This window comes from Aptenodytes patagonicus, chromosome 6 (genome assembly GCF_965638725.1).
Source record: "Aptenodytes patagonicus chromosome 6, bAptPat1.pri.cur, whole genome shotgun sequence".
Lineage (NCBI taxonomy): Eukaryota > Metazoa > Chordata > Aves > Sphenisciformes > Spheniscidae > Aptenodytes > Aptenodytes patagonicus.
Genome location: NC_134954.1, coordinates 71,337,132 through 71,357,990, shown reverse-complemented (window position 1 = coordinate 71,357,990; position 20,859 = coordinate 71,337,132). Strand labels below are relative to the sequence as shown.

At 38.6% G+C, this 20,859-nt stretch overlaps 1 protein-coding gene across 2 annotated transcripts in view; it reads right to left on the bottom strand.

Annotated features, from left to right (window-relative positions):
- Positions 1 to 9,751: 9,751 nt before the first annotated feature.
- Positions 9,752 to 20,859, bottom strand: part of KYNU (kynureninase) — a 59,406-nt gene continuing 48,298 nt past the window's right edge. For both annotated transcript variants that reach the window (XM_076340807.1, XM_076340806.1), the window contains exons 11-14: positions 16,833 to 16,885; positions 15,240 to 15,325; positions 11,626 to 11,856; positions 9,752 to 10,089 (exon numbers count right to left, since the gene is read on the bottom strand). In XM_076340807.1, the coding sequence (XP_076196922.1) occupies positions 9,937 to 10,089; positions 11,626 to 11,856; positions 15,240 to 15,325; positions 16,833 to 16,885 (523 nt within the window). In that variant the 3' untranslated portion in view covers positions 9,752 to 9,936. The remainder of the gene's footprint in view (positions 10,090 to 11,625; positions 11,857 to 15,239; positions 15,326 to 16,832; positions 16,886 to 20,859) is intronic.

Sequence of the window (20,859 nt, the reverse complement as noted above, 5' to 3'; positions counted from 1 at the left end):
AAAGACTTGAAGCAGTTATTCGAATTAAATAATTCAGTATGTCAGTTCCAATCGCTTCCTATGATTGTATTTGCCCATGTAATACAAGGATACTTCTAGTTTTTATACATGGCTGTACTCAGTTGCCCTTTTCCCCAGCTCCCTCCTCCTGACAGGCAATTGCTATTGTACATCTTCATATGATCCGGGAGATGTCAGGAAATCTTACTGGTTATTGGTATCGGGGTATTGGTATACGGGGGTATCCAGGTTTGGGGGGGGAGAGGGGGGGAACGCACCACCAGTGCAACTAATAGCCACCAGGCCGAGTATTAGATATGTTGGCTGTTTGCACTTCTTGGAAGACTTCTTCACAGCAACCATCTACAGAAAATAAGGAGTTCTTTACTCAGACCACTCCAACACATCCACACAAATACATTTAATTTCAGTTTGCTTCAAGCAGGCAAAAATAGAAACCTGATAGCTCTCATTCTATAGCTTTTGAGACTGTTCCAGTTTTTCAGTTCCTTCTAATCTCTATAGTTTGTGGTCTCTGAAGTCATATACTTCCTTTTCCCTTGTTTCTCAGGACCACTCTGTCCTCCCTTTTTCTCTGGTTCATGCTTGTAATCTTGCTTTTATGAGCCCCTTTTTATTCTGTATCTGCCAAACTTAATAAGGACTGTCCTAAAGCACGTACACAGCACTGTGGTATTCTCATGCTGTAGTTACTTATGTAGGTTATCGATACCAGGTGCCTAGTGCCATGTTTTACAGCATCTCCACTCTTGTCTGATGTTGGGGTGGGGGGGTGTTTAGCAAAAATATTACAATGCTGATTTCTTATCAGCCAGAATTACGCTTTCTAAGCAGTGAAAAGCATTCATCCAGATCCATTATTTCTATTAGTCCAGACAAGCTCTGCAATAGGACAAAGTGTACCGTCAGCAGTTCAAAAGGCATGTAGTATTTAGGGTTAGGGAATATTTTTAGGTTTTTAAGAGTATTTTGGATTTAGGAAAGAGGGACTGAGGGAGTTTAAGACGTTAGGTGTGGCACTGCAGGTAGCAGCCCCCACTCCTTGGTCACGCACGTGGACAGGAGTGTCAGTAGAACCGCACCTCTCCTGCAGCCTCTGTGTGTTTATAAAGGCTCAATTAATTATAGTCCACCTCCCCACCCGTGTTATCAGTTCACCTTCATGTCAAGCTTCAGTTGTCATGACCCTTCTAGTTCTTCTGAGAAAAAAAGCATTGAAAGTCAGGCCTGTTGGGAAAAATATTCTCCACGAGACTTTTTAATCCCGGTTTATTCTTCCCTTGGAACAGGGTCTGCAAAACCAACTCGCACTCATTACTCATTTCTTCACAGAGCCAAGAGGGTTTTTTGATAACCTTTAACAGCGACAGTGCGATGGAGGCACCAGCCCTTCTCCCCTTGTGCACAAGCTTGCAAATCTAAAATAGGACCTTAATGAAAAAAATTTAAACATTATAACTCTGCAGTGTATGTCATTATGATATACTGAATGCAAAGCAGCTGTTTCTAACAGACTTGGCATATAACAGGGGTAACGTAATTTTACACAAATCATTATGTTCATTATATTAAATTAATAGATTAATATTAGTCAGCGATATTTTTTAAGACCATCTTACCCACAGATCCCTTTATCCTTATATTCTAAGGGCGGGGTTTTTTTCTCCTTAATATTCTGTGCAGAGAGGACATAAATGCCCAGATCACTAGGAGCATAAGCCCCTAAATTCATGGCTGTCGAGCCTTTTCCAATATAAGCATCTGAAGGAAAGGTACTTAAGGGAAATAGAAAATGACATCATTTTTCTCCTGATCTTTTGAAGAGTGAATTATTTTTTTCCCGTCCTACAGGAATGGATTCTGGACTAATTTTTCCTACTAAAGGCTTTAAAGTCTAAAATTCATCAAACATCTTGTCCTCAGAGACAATGTCATCCAAGTTCAAAGGATCTATAGCCCTGCAAAACTGATGTCTTATTTCAGAGCTAATGCCTTTGGTTTCATTGAATGTTTGATTTCATCAAATTAAACCACTTCTTACACTTTCTATAAATGTGAAAAAAAATAGAAGACAGAACCAAACCTTTTGGTTCTCTGAAGAAGAGCACACATATACACACGTATAGATGTACATATATAACGTATACATTCATTTGGTATGTTTTTCTGTCTAAGATTTTTCCAAGATAGATTTAGTGTAGATTATGGGTTTTTTCAGATGTTTTTTGAAGAGCCTTTGAATTGAAAATAGTAGTCTTTCAAGACATTTGTTTTAATGAACATCATTATAATTAAGAGCATGCTTTTCATAACTAAAAATAAAAAGGATTTTTTTTCAAGTAAAGTCAGGGTCTGATTACTGATGGAGGAACTTCAAGATCTTATTTTTGCTAAGCATTTCAATATTCATTCAGAAAAATGTCAACATAACAGACTTTAGCATGTAATTTTGGTGATTCATACTTTTTCTTGTATTTTATCACTTCAGTTTTAATATCCAGTTAAGGCAAGAAAGCTTGAATAAAGTAAGAATGCTAATGAAAATGAAGCAGTCATATGCTACGTCCATACTTCCACAGAATATAAGATCTTCCAAAAATTGACCCATAGCATTATCCTTCATCCATATCTGATACAGAGCATTAGTCATAGATTTATTAGTTAAATTTGAGAAGTTGAGAGTAATTTCTTTCCAGAATTCAGTGTACTTGGCACTTCTGCTTTCGTCCAGAAGGAGTTTACCTTATTTAACTCAAGTTCATTCAGCAACAGATGAAACTTCGATGCTATAAAGAGGTTTATAAATTCATTAAATTAATCTGCCACTGAACTATGTTCAAACTAGAAGTCATAAACAATGATAACAAATGGAATTTTCACATCAGTTTAAAAGTTCCACTATTTTTTAGTATACCACTATACACATTGTATGTCATTATCTTAATAAACCATTTTTGTACAACTGTACATTAAACAGGATATGATCTAGGAAAGCAGGAAGCATAATCAACCATTAGATTCTAGAAACCAAGCGTGAGGTCGCGAAACGCACTTTAGCACGACTTCATAATCAGTAAAACTGAAATACCTGACACCAGGATGGTGAACCGTAGAAATCAAGTTGTGTCCTGAGGTTTCCTGCTGGGTGGAGGGGAGGTCAGGCACCCCGAAGGCAGGCTGCACTGCCAGCGAAGGGAGCTAGGCTTTCCGCTACCCTTGCACTGAGCAGAGTCACCCTAAATTGGTTGAGTCACCATCCCTGGAGGTATTTAAAAGACGCGTAGATGAGGCGCTTAGGGACATGGTTTGGTGGGTGGTGGTGTTGGGTTGACGGTTGGACTCGATGATCTTAGAGGTCTTTTCCAACCTCAATGATTCTATGATTCTATGATTCTATGATTCTAAATTCAGCAGTGAAAAATGTCTTTAAACTTTTTGCCAGTTCCTGCTGGGCTCAATGGCTCTGGCACGCTTGGCAGCACACCTCTCCAGGCTGAAGCTCGCGTGGCACCTGCCCGTCCTCCCCCACCATAGCTCTACACAATTGCAGCTGTTGGTTAGCATCTATTTATAAAAATGGAAAAAAACATGGAATTCCCTTAGGCTGACGATGGTGTAATATGCAGAGACCATCCTCCCAGGGTTGTGCTCCCACCAGTCAGCTCTTCTTAGTAAGGCTGATGACTCCACCACATACTTTTCTACCAGAATAACTCTCATTGCTCTACTTGCTGCTGGGTTTTATCCAGTTGGGGTGTGCTAGAGAGGTTTTCTTAACACTTGCTTTGACTGGGCTGCTCGGGAAACCAAAGCACTGCTTTGGTCCTAGATCATGAAGAGTGAACCCTTTAATCCCCCATTCTAGCGGGTGAAACCTTTTCTAAGCTGATGTGCCAAAGAACTTTTAAGATAGCCTATTGTAAAGGCTATTAACCATTATATTTACCCCTCACTCTTAGATTCTACATTTTATAGTTGTCACATCAAAACCGTTTTTACAGTCTCAGTGATACAGAAAGTCAGCTGTGGAATCAGGAAAAATAACCCTTTCAGAGGCAATGAGGAGAACTCAGAGGCAGGTGAATCTGGACTTTCACTCACAGACAATTTCTCTAAGGGGAACTTTACCATATTTTTCTCTGTAGGAAGCAGCAGTACAGGAAAGTCTAGGAGCACCCTTAAAAAGAAACATCCACTCATTTGCAAATTACCCAGTTGCAAGGTGTTGTTCTGTCTAAGAAGGTAAGAATTGGCAGAATCTGTTGCCTCTTGACCACGCTGGTTTAAATTCGATAGTGCACACAAGAGCATCTGAGCTCTTTGCATAAAGTTTCACCCAAGACATTAAAAACTGCTTCTATGTCCTATCTAAAGGATGAATATTCCTGAAAATTTCCTTTCACCTCCTAGGTGGAAATTCAAATAAAACACTCGTTAAAAAGAAACACAGTGTCAATGTGCATGAGGTATGTCAGACATACCTCACTGCTAAAATAGAAAATAGATTACAGGCCTGTTTCTGTTGAGATTCATTAATGATATTTTAATAGCTCCCAGTTCTTCATATCTTGTGCTCAAGTATCAGCGTGAACTTTGCAGACATCCTGCAGACAGCCTTGCGACAACCACCTCACATAATTCTCTCTCCCAGACGGTAAACCGAGGCACCAGGAAAATTTGCAAAGTAGCAAAGTTGCAAGTTGGACCCACGAGGCTCGAGTCGTACTCTGTTACTGCAAACACATGGTAACACCTATCCCACTAAAGCCAGTCTCTCCTCTGTGTTGCAATAGGTGAGACCATGAGCTGTGTTGCAATCTATATGGGTATCTACATAATCTATACTCCACCGGGAGGGTGGCATCCCAGAAGGCATAATTCCTTTCAAGCTGCAGTGGTATCTCTAGTGCTCAGATGCTTTTTTTTCATTCAGAATGTGCTTTGTTATGAAGAATTGGAAAAGTTTCTATATATATCTTCATATTTATACCTGGCACTGTGATGATAAGACTGCCATTTGCTTTTATTTCAAATGAAGGGTTTTCCGTGCTGCTTGCCCCCATGCTTATTTCAGAAGCCTGTGTAAATCTTGCCCCACATGGGAGTCATTTTAAACGTATTAAATAATGATTTTTCTATGTCTCTCCCACTTTGATGTAGCCTCCTAGGAGAAAGAGCTATCCTGGATATACGGCTTGGTGATGTTTTAACAATTTGATGATCTCTTCAAAATCCTTCAATAAAAAGTAGGTTTAAAAAAAAAAAAGAACTTCTGCACTTAGCTCAGTTGGTAAGAGGCCCTGTCCCCCACAAATTATAATGTAGCAACTTTTTGAACATATACTTTAAATTCACAATTCGTTTCTTATTTTTAAAGCTATTTTTTTATCATTTGATTAATTGCCTAAAACTGTACACAAAGATAAAGGGAACTTTGAAATTCATACCTTGGAGTATTAACATGTACTCAGGACTAGATGTAAATGTCAGAGAGAAAAAAGATCTAATGAACTCTTTATTGGTGAAATACTGTATTGCAGCTGCCTAGAATTTTAAATGGTTTGTAGCTAGCTCCAAAGCAAAATAACTACAGAAGTTTACTTACAGCATGGACTCTCATTCAGCATTTCTAATGTCTTCTTCCAGGGTAGATGGAAGCCGTTTGTTTTGCTAGAAGTTGCAGCTACTTAATTTTTTTGAAGTTTAGTGGATCCTCTTAACGTTAGCAAAATGTCCAGGAAAAAAAAAAAAAGAAAAAAAAGTGCAACTGCAGAAGTATTTTTCTGTCTAGAAAATTACACGACCATAAGTTTTCTTTTTCCCTGATGTCTTCTCTGCCATAATAATGGCTTCAGGATTTAAATCCTTTGCTGCTATTGTGACTTCAAAGCCTTAAAACTGCAATTGAATGAAGTAGTTCATCTGTCATTATTCAAATATGAAGCAATTATGATGAAATAAAGATAGAATTCCATTGAGAAATACCCCAATCAATTCTCACTTATATTTAACTAGAAACATAAAATGATGCTTGGAAGAGTAAGTTTAGGTAATAAAAACTTGGAATATAAAAAGTATGAATTACTGATCTATAACTTATTCATTTCTGAATAAGCTTTCTAAATATATTTCACAAATATTGACAGAAGTTTAAGCTTGCAATGCAAAACTGTCTCTTAGCTGGTTGTAAAGAATGACTAGCTTTTCAGAAACATACTGTCATCAGTTTGGGTGCCCAGAGGTTCAGATGGGAACCTGCTGAGATTTTTAAGGGTATCTGAGCAGGTCAGCTCCCTCTGAAACACGTTAGATCATGACATGTTAATTGCATCTGGAACGAGTGGGGTTTATAAGTGAGTATATGAAATAACACACCTACCTCGGCCATGTCTTCATTATCTTGTTGTCACTGCCTTGGTGTTTACACATCCTGTAAAGCCTTTCTGTGGATTTAGCCTTAGATGCTTATTTTCACCTTTCTGAACACAACCAAGGCCCGTCCCTATCCCTGGGGCTAGAATTTCATGGGGAATTCCCACCTGTACCCAGTTGTATTTGGGAACATGACCATCACACAATGTAACATAGGTTAAAAAGTTAATTATTTTGTTTTATTATCTTCCATCCTTTCTTTCTCCTTTCATCTTTCTTGCTTAATTTACCCATATATAATACTCTGCTGATGAAACGAAAGCAAGGTGGATTCTGCAGTAGTCAGACCAAGGACTCCCAACATTTTGTATCTTAAGTTCTTCAAATGGGTCATGTCCTTCCCGTTCTCAATCATGCAACAAGCTCAGATGAGAAAATAACTATATGTCATACCTTTTTCTTCACTCATAGTGTACTGGTTTTTTGGAAAACAAAAACATCCTTTTCTGCTTATGAAAGAGGACTTTGCCTCCTCTTTAGTCTTCCCATGGCAAAACAGGGTAAAAAATGCACAAATGAATCCTGTAGTATTTTTCCCTCATGTTTTCAACAGTTGCAGTGAGTTTAAGAGATCTGTACAGTATTAAATTGTTTTGTGCTGAGAAAGATCACATACAACCAGGGATCTACATATTCACGTTTATCTTCCTTCATTTTATAGGCATTTTATCACTCTACCTGGGTATCAATTTTCTGTCATTTACAGACACTGATGTCTTGCAGTTTAATTTGAAAAATGTAATTTCTTCAGACAATCCAAGAACTAAATGTTATCACAGTTAGAAAGCAGTAGTACTTAATACTGAATTTTAAATCAGAGATGTAACAAGCAAGAAGCATTCAGGGTATATACAATTAATTATTTCACACATAATTATTCCTGATATTACTCTAACTGTGATAACTTAGAGCATTTGAAAAAGCAGACTGTAATATTCTTTTTTTGTTGTTGCACAGAAGCTCTTTCACTTGATATTCTCTCGTTAAATAATATGTAAAATACTGACACCTAATGTTAACTTTCAGTATTATTCATTTTGCAAAACTTTTACTACAAGTGGGGAAAGACCATGAGAAGCTGGTGCTTATGCTGTAATTTTGTTTCAGTAAAATGCAATCTAGCCTTCCCTCACTTTTTGGAAATAATTTTCTGAATTTATATATATGCCTATAAAAGCAAGGAGCTTTCATGTTTATCTTCACAGCTCATAGGTAAAAAAGAGAGAGTAATTCAGAAAAGTTGAAATAAGTGAGTTTTGACGCACTGAATTTAATCAAATCCATCAAATAGAACACAAATTCTTATTTATAAAGTCACTATTTGTACCCGTAACCTGAAGTACCTGAACTGTTACTAAAAGACAAAATACTATTAAACATTTATTAATAATCTGTTCTCTTTCAAAACCCGGACTGTATAGATTCAGTAAGTACTTTAGCTACCCTACTTGGTTCACTGTCCTCAATCAGAGACACAGGGAATTGCTTTCACAGTTCATTAATTCAATGCAGATGCCAAACTGCGACCTCAAAATTCACCATTTATCTCCCTGTAACTTCCAAGACAGCTAGTCCAAACCTGACGTCTAGGTGCTATTTCGAAAGAGATTTTGAGGTTCTTTCTGTTCCTGGGTTTGTCACACAACCAAGGTCCAGCTGATATCAAAATAAGGTATATTATACTGTGACCTAGTGTCATATCTGGATTTCTATTAAGCTTGCCCAGCTTTATATGGAAGACATAAGTGACTGTTAGCCAGAGCTGTACAGCAGCACAAGTGCTTCAAAGGCACTGGCAGTGAATTAAACCCCTTTTCAACACTGTGGACCGTCACAGTTTTATATCCAGTGCTTTTTTCATCAACAGTCACTTTCTGGAAAATGGTCCTTTTCTAAGACCATGTCACCTGACAGATGAAAGTAGCTGTGCTGCAGATGCAAGTATGAAAATAAAACCACAGCCACTGAAATACAGATACCTGGTCTGCAATACAATGATACGGTCTCAGCTGAATTAAAGAGCGATGACGTCAATGTAATCAAAACCTCTTGAGCAAGCCAGAGCTTTCCAACTGATTAAGACTCCTGTGCTATTCTTTATAACAATATTCTAGTTTAAGAAGCTGTTCTTACTCTTCACAGGTGCTAAAAATACCAACAAATGCTTTATTTGCAGCTCTTTCAGCTTTCCCCTACACATTACGACCAATCAAATAGGTATTACCGCAGCAGGGATTTAAAACTACCCATTTTAGAGCACGGGTAGACACTGCGAAGTCCCTTGGGTTTCCATGTGCAGCAGGAGATGCTCAAAGAGCATGAAAATTTCAACCAGCAAAAATGCCCTTGAGCCAAAATGGAGTAGTCTTCACTTCTCCCCCCAAGTCCTCTCTCACCCTTGAAGTGGAATAAAAAGGACAACCAAAAGTGATTTTCTAAGTGTTTCATACCAAAAAATCAGACACATTGAGTATCATCAGAGAGAAAGTTTCAGTGGGTTCTTGAAAAAGGGTATGCACTTAATAGCTACAGGCTTAGAAGCTTAGTTGCCATTTATGCCAAGGTGTTATTTATGTCTTAAAACCACTCCCGGTAAAGTGTTGGTTAAATGTAAGCAGTTTTTCTTCATTGCTTTTAGCTGTCTAGTGCAAATCTCTGTAAAAATTTAGGCCACACTGTAAGTTAACAATGAGATATTTTGCTGCTGCTTGAACAGTTCAGAGTTCATTTTGCCTAATCTGAAATAAGCCTTGTTAAAACTGCAGTAAGTGCTCATACAGCCCTTCACACTGGCTTACACGAATTTAAAATTGTTCTCAGCTTTCTCAAGCGTATCATCTCCAAGATGACTACCTAGAAAGAGAAAGAGTAAATGTTTTGTTTTAACCAACTGTGTCACACCAAAGAAGGTATCTGCAATGTAAATTCATTTTTCAATTAAATCATTAATTAAACTAGATTTTCAAAATGTTGGGCCCTTTGAAAAGTCCAGTATGCAGCAGTTAACAGTTTTTAAACAACTAATTGTTCAACTTTTACTTTTCAAGTATACCATGTACTTTAAATAGAATTGATAATTTAAAAATGTAAATTGGACTGTATCTTTTAACTGTTGGTGATTTGTCTATTTTCCACTTTTTATTAAGCATCATTTTTATAATAAAGGAGGGATTTTTTTTTCATTCCTGTTCTAGTTGATAGTAATTCTTCCGTGCTTCTCAAAGCTAATGTAATAAAACTACATAAAATGTTTAAGAAAAGCCCCATTAAAATATACAAAGCATACTAATTCACGAAGTCAAAGTCAAAGCAGAGTGGAAATATGAGCTTTAATAAAACTATGTCTGTTGTAAATAACTATTCAAGCACAGTCATTTTTTTGCAAATTGCATGGGATATAGCTCAGTCTACTCGAAGCAAAGAATCGCTCAGTGGGATAAATGCATCTTAGTCAGAAATAGATTAAAAGATACAGCTGAACCATCAATAAGAACCAGATAGCGCACTATTGTTTGCTGTTTGTTTTGAAGATGTAATTGCAGATCCCAGGATTTCAAGAAATCTGTGCACATCATGGAAAGAATTGTAAAGAGGAACTGGGGCAACGCGAAGAGCATTCGGTTCTCGCATGTCACACTGCAAAAGAGAAAGGGAACGCTTAGTAAATTCAGGTCACTTCATATTTATCTGTCAGACTATATTTTTAAATGTCATCCTTGTCTTCAAGGAATAATGACTGGACTGACAAGGAGACACACATAAAAACTTTGGGACCCCCAAGAAACTACTGTGAGGAGCATTATTGCGACGGACATAGCAAGAAAAGTGGTGTGTTGCGTAAAAAGGATGCAAGGCTCAAGATGGGCAGGACTCTAGCAGTGCCATTGAGGGGCTCCAAACCAGTTGTGTAGCCCCATAATTCACCGTAGTGCCTATAGCCACCCATAGTTGAAGAGGCACACAGGTGACAAAAAAGTTACCACAAAAGAGCAACACGCCAATATGATAGTGTCTTGTACTGCAGGTACAAGTAATGTTGCAGGGGCTTGCAGTATTTTTCTTCCCCCCCCTCGATGAATTTGAACATTTTGCTGAACAGAACAATCTCTCATATTTGACGCATATTACTGCATCGCGAAGACAAGCCAACAGCGTAAGGCCCCGTGCCCTCTTAAAAGCAGCAGTTCCTGGAATTCCCTGGCAGCACCAAAACAGCAGCATATTTAGCCTAGAAGAGTTGCCCTTTGGGGACACAAGTCACCAGCAGAAATAAAACTCATATATCATTTATATGGCATTACACTATCAGCCTCACCTCCCAGCACTGCTAAATCACCAAATGTATAGCCTTAAATTTAGCTTTTATTCATTTTGAGCAGTGCTCACCGGTAACCGCGCCATTACATGGCACTGCCGTTCAGTGGCCTCTTTTTCTGAGTGCTAAAACACATCTCTAAGGGAATGATAGCTTTTTAACTTCTCCGCCTCGATGCCTCGTAAAGAGCAAGGGTTTGGCCATTTGCAGATCAGGAAAGGGATTGCTGGAGGTTCAGAGCTCCTTGTCATCGTTGGGCTGTAGGTGTGCGAGTTGTGGCGTTGAGGATGGTGAGCACCCCTTGGGCTCTGCTGACTGCCAGCACCCTGGGGTGGCACAGACCTCCTCTTTGTGGTCTCTGGCCTCACGCCTGGACCCACGGCAGGGGACCTGGACAAACACACTGAACAGAGGAGACCTGTGCAGGCAGTACATTGCACAGGACAGCTCTCACATACTCTTATCTGTGTTTTTCCAGTGATCTGCTTTTTTTTCTTTTTTTTTCTCCTGTCTTTCCTGTGCAGACCATCAGCTTCAGATCTGTAATGCCTCCCCCATCATAATGCACCCATAAAGCAGCTCTAACCTCAGTCGTGACTCCTGGGTGCTACTCACAGAACTACTGGAAATAAATCAATAAAGGACAATATACAGACTAACAAATAATTTATAAAATAACTCTACTTATTTGATTATTTGCACAACTAAAGTTTGAAGATGCTATGTAAGCAATTTTCATCATTCCCAATCTTTTTTGCCCTTACACAAGATTATATTTGAAAAAAGCAAAATTATTACTTTGGTATGGTATATGTTCACAAAACAATGTGTAAGAGAATGAATTTTGATTTACTCACAGCTACTCCTCTCTTCTCCAGCTCTCTAAACACAGATTTGATTGGAAGGGAAAAAGATAGCGTGAGCTGGCATCCTCTTTCCTCAATCTGAGGTGGCGTGATTATTTTTATAAAGGGCTTCTCTGGATTTGTTTTATCCTCATTGTAGTAATGCTTTATCAGGTATTCCAAGTAACCGGTGAGTAGAACAGATTTCCTTCTCAATGCTTTCATTGTAGTTTGACCAAAAACCTATAATGATTTTAAATCATTAGAATGATAATGCGCTGCTATAGAAAATAAAAAGGAAGTAAAGATGACTAAGGCTATTTCTGAGCTTTTTAATAACTTAAATTGGTTTGGTAATACAGGGACCAAACTCTGTCGTTCTTACTGTGCTAGGTAGCAGATTTCTCTATACATATTATCATTGGAATCAAGTGGTAATAGCAGATAGACATTATAGATAATGTCTTTAGATAATGAAAGACATTTCTGTCTACTGTTAAAGTTTTACACACATCTATATCTGCACAAATGAATTTGCACACAAAAAGAGTTTGCTAAGAGAGCATTCTTTTGCATATCTGAAGAGGATCCGTAAATTCTCTATACATTCAACAGGGCTGCATTAAACTCAAAATCACATACAAGTTTTTACTTGTGTGTACCTCAAGTAACAAAAGCCAAGGGTCAAGACTGAAACATCACGACTGAACTACAAATTCTTGTCTTTGAAAATACAAAATTTGTACTAACATATTGACTTTACCATTTTAAGTCCTGTACAGGCTCTGTCTCTGCTAGTCCGCAAGAAAAAATATTTGCTTGATTCTGACTTAAGAGCTCTATGCTCTTACACAGCTACAAGGACTGGTGAGCTGCAGAAACCCAAAACGTCGTGAGACATGCAAAAGGGATTGCTTAAAAATGGCTGTATTACTTTGCCACGCGAACCAGAACAAACGATGTGGCAGAAGAGTTTGGGAGCAGGCGAAGGTACGACAGCTTCTGCTTGTGCTCTGGAAAGGCTCAGTTGCAAGGAACAATTGAAAATGTGACCCCAGAAACAATTCACCCCTGCCTTTCCCAAAACCCCCCTTTTTTTCCTTCCCATGCAAGTAGCTTCAGGGAAAGATGACAAGATAGAGACATGCAAGTACCCGACAGTCGCTTCAAATCAGATTCTGGCACATAAATGCCATATAGCTGCTTATGGACAATTATGCCTCCGCTGACTGCAGCTGCAAAATCAGAGGCAAAGCGGAGGTCCTGCGTGAAAATCCATGATCTTCACTCTCAAGAAATCACTGCTCCACACTGAAGGAGTAACACTTTTAAGATTACTTATATCATAACCTGGAAGAGTGTATAAAGAGGTAACTGAGAAATCCTACTCCAAATACAAGGTCTGGTTTCCAGCAGCATCTGGAAATCACTCTTTTGTAGAATATCCCAAGTATTACTCCATGATGCTATCACAACCACTAGGTGCTGCACAAAACCAGAAGCCCCTACATGTTTTCTGTGAAACAAAACATGGCTGCTGTAAGAGAGACTTTGCATGAAGACAGTGCAGCCACGGAAATGAATGTGACAGGGACCAGAGCCATCAGCAGTCAGGACTTGCACAGGTCAATAAAACTCTAGAGGTGCTTCCCTCACCACGCAGGCAGGCAGAACGTACACACGACTATTCAGCACATTACTGGAGGTAAAATGGAGACCTGCTTCCTATTCCTCTGGGCTTTGCAGCAGCATGAGGGATGGATCTCCTTAGGCTGCATGCAAAAATTTGTTTGCTCAGGCTTTGCGCAAGGAATATTTGGCCTCCTGGGTGAAATTTTTTGAAAAAGATCTTTTAAATGTGGCTGTAGAGCGCTCCCCTTTTTTCCATAAAAGGGAGCAGCTACTGCCATAACAGTCACTTTAAGCATTATTGAGGAATAACATCCATTAACACTTGCAGTTTTCATTGTTTCCATTGGAAACACTGCCTTCTGCTTAATGTGTCCCAGTGAAGGTGGCATGCAATTTCACTAGCCATCTCTTGCCAGACATGAAAACTATTTTGTTTCCCACTGTATTAGAGCAATTAGCATTGGGAAATCCTGGCTGTGCCAAAAGGTAATGCAGGCACGGAAAGGGGAGGCGATGGAAACTGCTCAGCCCTCATTGTTTGAGGCTCCCTGCAGTGGGCTAAATGACATCAACCCACACAAACTGGAGCACTGACAATCTGGGTCATAGCAGAATAGCTTTCTGCTTATCTCGAAGGTCACATAAAGTTTAAAAAAATATATTGGATGTTTAAGGACTAACAAAATAAATTGTCAGGCAGAACAAGAAGCATCGCTGTGCCCTTTGCAGTCCTTCAACATTGCATGTAAGCTGGAGAGAGCACAACCGGCAATTTTCTGACTTTGCTTAAGATACTGTTTTTTCAATAAATAAAGAAGAGGGACATACAGTGTATGGGCATTGCTCTTTGTTCCAGCATCAGCTTTGCCGTGACGTTAGCATTAATGGAATGCTAGCAGAAAGAAATTTCTCCCATTTATGCTGACGGCAAAACCCTGCTAACCAAGGCAGGCTTGAAAAGTAGCTTAGGAAAAATTTTAATACAGTAGCATGTGTAGCATATAGTAGGGAAATCTATGTAAAACCATCCTTTTTAGCCCCGAAGACCTAGAGTTCTGCCTTTCAGGGGTGAACCATCCTTAAGAGAAATGCTGCTACGTCTCAATATGAAACGTGGCGCCATACAAGGTGTTTGGAGGACAGCTGCATGCCTTCAGACAGGGCTCAGTTGTGCTCTCCAAAGTGGACCAGAGGGCTTTCAGCACACAGGTCACCCTTTCCTGGCCAGGAAGGGATTAGCTCTGTATGGCAGGCCTGCCCTTTCCAGAGCCGCGATCTCAGTGATTCATATAGAGATGGATCAGAGATGGGGCTCTCCTCCTTTGGCCACCAAAGAACTAATGAAAAGATGAAACAAAACCCATTCTGGAGCTATACCACACTCATGAATTCCCCTTTTAGGAAGCATTCACAGACAGCTTCTGTCTTTTCTGTTTGTAATAAAAGGGACTACAGTGGAGGATAAGTTCCTTGAGCCAGCGGTTCAATTTAGATTCCAGGACACCAAGTGGCCACATCCATTTTCTTTCATAAAGGAGCTAAGTCTGTTTTGCCCAGGGAAATATATGTAGAAGCAACTCTGGATGCAACTTTTTAGAGTTACATGATTCCTTCCTGGGGAGATCTCTAACGGCATCCTTTGCACGAGTGGCACTGAGGCAAGCCCTGAATATCTCGGTGGGAAAAGCTGCTGTTTGTACTGAGCCCCTAAAAGCCGGGACAAACACAGTGCTAGTGGTCAGGCTTGGAGGTGCAAACCTCAAGTGTGCTGGGCCCAACAGCAAAGTTTGTGAGAACAGTGAAGGGATGAGTATATTTAATAACGGCCTTGGTCTCTCAGGGTTGTGGGGTTATTTTGTTTGTTTTTTATCCCCCCCCCCTTTGCTTTTTAGCTATTCTGCAAATTTTTTGAGGGAGACAGCAATAATACGCGTAACATTCATTTAACATTTTTATACTCTTAAATTCAGGCTCAAAGTAAAGCAATTACTTACCTCTAAACTAGCTTGCAGAGCACAGACCAGTAAAATTGGAGGATTCGATAACCGAAATCCATTAATTCCTTCACTTAGTTGTAATTCTGGAAAATGAATAACTTATATTAGTGTTTTTGATTTCTTCCTTTTAATGGATTGGACCTTATCTTGAAGTCCGTCCTCACGCAATAAAATATTTCACTAATGTGGCCTGTAGGAATCAGTCATTAAAAGGAAATAGTAATCTATTCACAGCTAACACTTTTAACTTTGAGAGAAGCCCAATTTTATCCCGTGGAAGACTTCATTAGCGGCTTCATGGGAACTAGAGGACTGCAATTAATTTGTTTAAATAGTGTGTGTTAAAACCACCTTTACACTTGAATCTCTTTTAACACTGGCACAAAACAGAGAAATTCCAAGTCAGCAGAGGCACGCTTGTGTGGAGCTGCGGTGCTGTCACGGGCAGGGAATCACTTTCCTTAACTTTATTAAACTGACGAGACGTGGGAGACTGCATATGCAGCTAAGTGTAGCTTCAGGCCACGTAAAGAAGTCGCATAGACTTTAGGCTGTGAAATTTCACAAAATCTATTTAATAAATCTATAAAGCCTCACTGTAAGTTCTGTGCCACTGTTTATATTTCATGCTCCAGAGCAAGAGGATGCTACGGAGGAAATGCTTTTCACGCACAGCAGACTGGTTAATTTTATAACAATCGTTGCCCAACTTCTCCCCTACAAACTGCCCATGGAAATGAATAAACTATGTTTTTCTTCTTCTAACAGTATTTCAAGGCAATTTGTGTCTCCTGCTGGTTTTCCAGAGCGCCACTCTCTTACATTTGGTCAGAAAACAAAGAGCAGACTGAGGCTATTAGAGAGGTGTTCTCCAGCCAAAGTCACATCAACAGGCGCTGCCACAGAAAATTAAAAATATATTAAAAACAAAACCCCCAATCAAACCAAAAAGCTCCTTTCTCCTCCTGATCCCTCAGGATATTCTCTCTGCCGTACTTTAAAATGGAGCTGAACAGTCTAGCTGTCAGATTTGGAAAGGAGTCCTCGTTTCACATTGGGACAATAAATACTTAGCTATTTCAGAGCAGGTTTGGTTTTGTCTTATAACCCATCCTTCGCTAGTGCAAGGAATTTGGAGATGCTGAAACACTAGTGGTATTTCATGACTTATGTCAGATTGCCTTACCTTTATTTATATAATTTCTCATTAATTCTAGTGGAACTAATCCTAAAGTAAGATATTACTCAAATGAACGATAGCAGATCCTCGCTCCTCAGAGACTTATGAGTTTAATTCACTGAGATACTTTGAAAGTTTCATCCATATTCTATATCTGCATTTTGAAGGTATTTCAGCAAAGTCTCTAGAAGCAGACAGTCAGACCCATATGCCCACCGACCAAATTTATTCCCACATTTATTCTGTTAACTCCATTGCATTACATATTTGGGATGAGTTTAGCTTAATACCTTTAACATAAGTGAGGAAATGCAAAGTTCTCTCCCTTCTACTCAAACTACTATAGAAGTGAAGCTGGATATATATAAATACATCAAATATGGTAAAATTAAAAGTGTAAAAGTACATACTGTTTTCCATGAGGAATCGTGTTTTGAAGTCATGACCCCACCAGCCGATTAACCTAAGATTTTGCAAAGAAAGTAAATTAGTAGCAATCTTGGTATAAAACCTTTTAATTTAGATCTGAGAGTTAAGAGATATATAGGTAAGATCAAGAAATATATGCATTTCTAATATTACATTGTATTTCTAACAATGACATAAAAATGCAATAAATTCTATAAATAGCTAGCACTAAAAACGTAATATTATTATTTGGGAATTTCTCTTTAACTACTAATGATAAAATGTACCACATCTTTCAATTAACTATTGACTTCTAACAATATCCATTTTGTCTGAATTCGTTTCACAAAACGAAAAATAGAACAGAAATATTTCCACTGTTTTGTTCCAAGGCATTAAATTCACACAAACCCTTAAACCTAGTTTAATGGATATTGAAAGCTAAAAGGTGTTATAAAATCTGACTTAGTTTCACCAAGAAAAGGAGTTAGTGGTGGACAGCAGACAGACAAGAGGACCTCAGAAGAAGGATTGTGTGGGCATTGCCTTTTGCTTACTGTGAAACAGCAGTGTGAATTCTGAGTAAACTTTTCTTCTCCTGCACTGAACTTATTCAAAAATCTTTCTTTAAAATAAAAACCAAACCAGTTTAACCCAAAAATCATTTTTTTAAGATCATCTCCAGTAAAAAAATAATTAAAGATCAGTTACTTTGAAAAGAATTTATCCAAGCTTGTTCATTAAGATGGCACTACATTATTAACTCATATTTGCTGAAAAATATGCTCAAGGACATAGCTATAAACAGCTTTCCACAGCAGCTGGATGCACTGGATCACCTAGCGCCCAAGGCACTGCAGATAAGGTCAATATCGCAAAACCAAGGGTAGTCTCTCCCCGCCTCCTTTGGGTTCTCTACTTCTTAACTCAGTACGTGGTAATATCGGTGACTAATAATGTCAGTGCTACTTGAAATTTCTCATGTATCAATGCAATTACATTATTAGGAAGTCACCACCACAGGCTCCTCCCTGAGCTTCTAAGGTCTCCAGGACTGGACATATTGGACACCATTTCTTCCAAGGTTTTGCTCAGTTTTCTCTATGCCAGGTAACAAAGTTGTTAGGAGTGAAGCCTGGCAAGTGTTCAAAATTTGTAGCAGTAAAAAAATTTATAAGTAAAACTCATGGTAGATCAGCCTTCCTGGAGGTGAACAAGGAAAAAGAAAGTCATCGCCCCTCTCTAAAGCAGGAGCACTTCTTTGCAGTATGCTTAAAAGAGCTTAGCTCTGCAGAATTAAGACCACATTTGAGTTAAAAACTTGTTATATGAATACTGCATAGTGTAAAATAAAGTACTTCGTATTTCTGTATAACAACATAGGTTTTATGTTTACTTCTATGAAAGGCTCTGAGCTGCATCCAAACATAGTGTATACAGAAAAAGCATGTTTTCTTCTTTATTGCTGTGTGATGTTTTTATTATTCTGACCCATGAAAATCAATAGTGCAATATGCATTCATTTCAAATGAGAAATTACATTGCCAAAATTAATATACCCCAAATAAAGTATAATGCAGCTTCTGCCCAAGTGACTCACTCACTGATGCTTTGATATGAGATATTCCAGGTATTTAATATGAACTTTATAATACATGTATAGAGAACGTTTTACTATAAACCCTGAGTATTATATATCACTACAATGTACTACTAACGTCAATGGCACACACATTCCATGAATTCCAAAAGTTTTAAACAGAAAAAAAAATCCATGGGAAATATAACATTTGGACTATTACTCTGTAGCAAGGAGAAAACAATACAATGTTCTATTTGGATCTCATCCTAAAGTCAAAGACAAAATAAACATCAACCAGAATATTACCCAGATTAGGGCCTGATGAAAAGCACTCTGGTTGCATTTTGAATGCTCAAAACTTGCTAACTCTGAAGCTGGCTTAAAACCAGATCTCTGCTGCAGCACCACATTTGCAACTTGGAAACTGAAATTTCAGAACTTTTCCAAAATGACAGAATGAAGGATTTTTTTAAAGACAGTTTTAGCTGTCTTGCCCTTTCCTACCGTAACTTTGACAATTTGCTTTTTCTTTTTTTTTCTTTTTTTTTCTTTTTTTTTTCTTTTTGGCTGTTCTAGAACTTCAGAGGTGTCACTACAGGATGTGCACTTTGAGGCAGCTCTGGTCCTACACTCTCATTGATCTAATGGTCCATATGGATGTCACATTATTTGACATTTAAGTTGACAGGCTTCAAAGCGTGGAAATTAACAAAATCTTTACAAATCAGCAATTTGCTCTTTGCAATTTTCTGTGAAAATTTTGAAATGAAAGTTGCCACTGCTATGCCAAATTTCAACCTGTTATGATGGGAAATAGCTAAGGTGTTAAACCCCAAACATAAGGCTTTATAAATGCTCGCTAAAAATAATAGGCAATAAAACTGCACATTAAGATACTGCAGTAAAATTTCTTACTAGAGTTGTTACTCTGCATGCAAAATTAGTATTTTGAAATGCAGTCACCATTTTGATTATTCCTGTTTCAAAAACAAAGGCACCAAGATCTAAATTGATTTGGAATTCCAAACCATAATCTTTGCAAAATGCATAATGTGGAGGGCTCTGAAAAGCCTCATGTGATGTGCTTGTGTTTAAAAATGCCTTAAAGTTGTTAGTAACAGGACTCGAGAGTTATATCCTTTTCATTGCCGAAAAAACCCGTTTTGTGAAGCGTGTTAAAAAGCAGCATGTCTGGGGAGAAGAGGGTCTAATTTTGCAAACGTTCCACTATAAACCTTTGAGAATAATGTTTTACTGGTCACTGCCCTTTACATGTAAATGTATCCAAACCCAGCACTTGTCTTGTTTTAACAGAGCACTGATCGAAATGGTTGTCCCAGCGATGGCCAGCTTGCGCTGCGTGCCCAGATGGCATCCTGCTGCCAGCCCCAGGTACCCGCAGCCTCCCGAGGCTGCTCAGCACAGGTGCTCCTGGAGCACCTCCACCGCTAACATCTCTCCATCCAGCAGCAAAAGCGTACGTGAAACCCATTGCAATCGTGCCAAAGAGGAGAGTAAATTAGTGCCGAATCAGCTGCGGGTTTTTCTGTGAGGTGTGCATGTTCTTACAAACCCAACTTCTGTAACAAAATAACTTTTAAAATAGACAACGCATTGTTCTATTTTATGCCTCAAATAAAACCCGTGTCCTCATGGTTTGATAACACTGAGACTTTCCCAGGGAATTCTGCAGCTTTCCACTCTACGCACAGAACTATTTTTTAAATGTGCCACATCAAATTTAAAGCAAACTCTTACTAGCTCAATTTCATGAAACAAGTAGGCATATAATGAAATATTGCTGAAAGGTTTTCAAATTCCTTATTTTTACCCCAAAATGTTCTCTTATTTTACAAATCAATGAACAAAGATTTGCTGGGTTGGAAAACGACTCCAGAAAGAAACAGTATCCTCTCATTTAGTCATACTCTCTTTAAGCGCATTTACACCAGGGAACAATCCCTTCAATAAGTATTTTTATTTAGCCCATTTTCCTCCTTCATATCTTTCTGCGTTAGACTGAAACGCTGGTTGTTCATAACTTGAGCCGTACCGTTTGTAGTTGCATTAATGATGCAAGAGCGTGGGATATAATGATCATGATGTATGTGCAGTGTAAACATCAAAGAAGATCCAGTTAAAGAACACAGAAAAAATACAAAAAAAATTCCTTTGACCTTTGCTTCGAAGTTACAGGATGATCATGCTACTCATTTATAATTTACAGCCTGAAGCAACACGGGGTCTCATTTCCCTTCTCGACAAGAAAAAAAAAAGAAAAAAACCCTCTTGAATAGTGATACAGAAAAGAGAGAAATACTATTAATGTGGCCCAACTTTTACAATCCAGGGCAATACACTGGAAGTATCCTGTCGTTATATTGTGTGAGAAATCATTTTACATCCGTGAGGAAGCATGTTGAAAAGCTACAACAGGAATGCAGTGT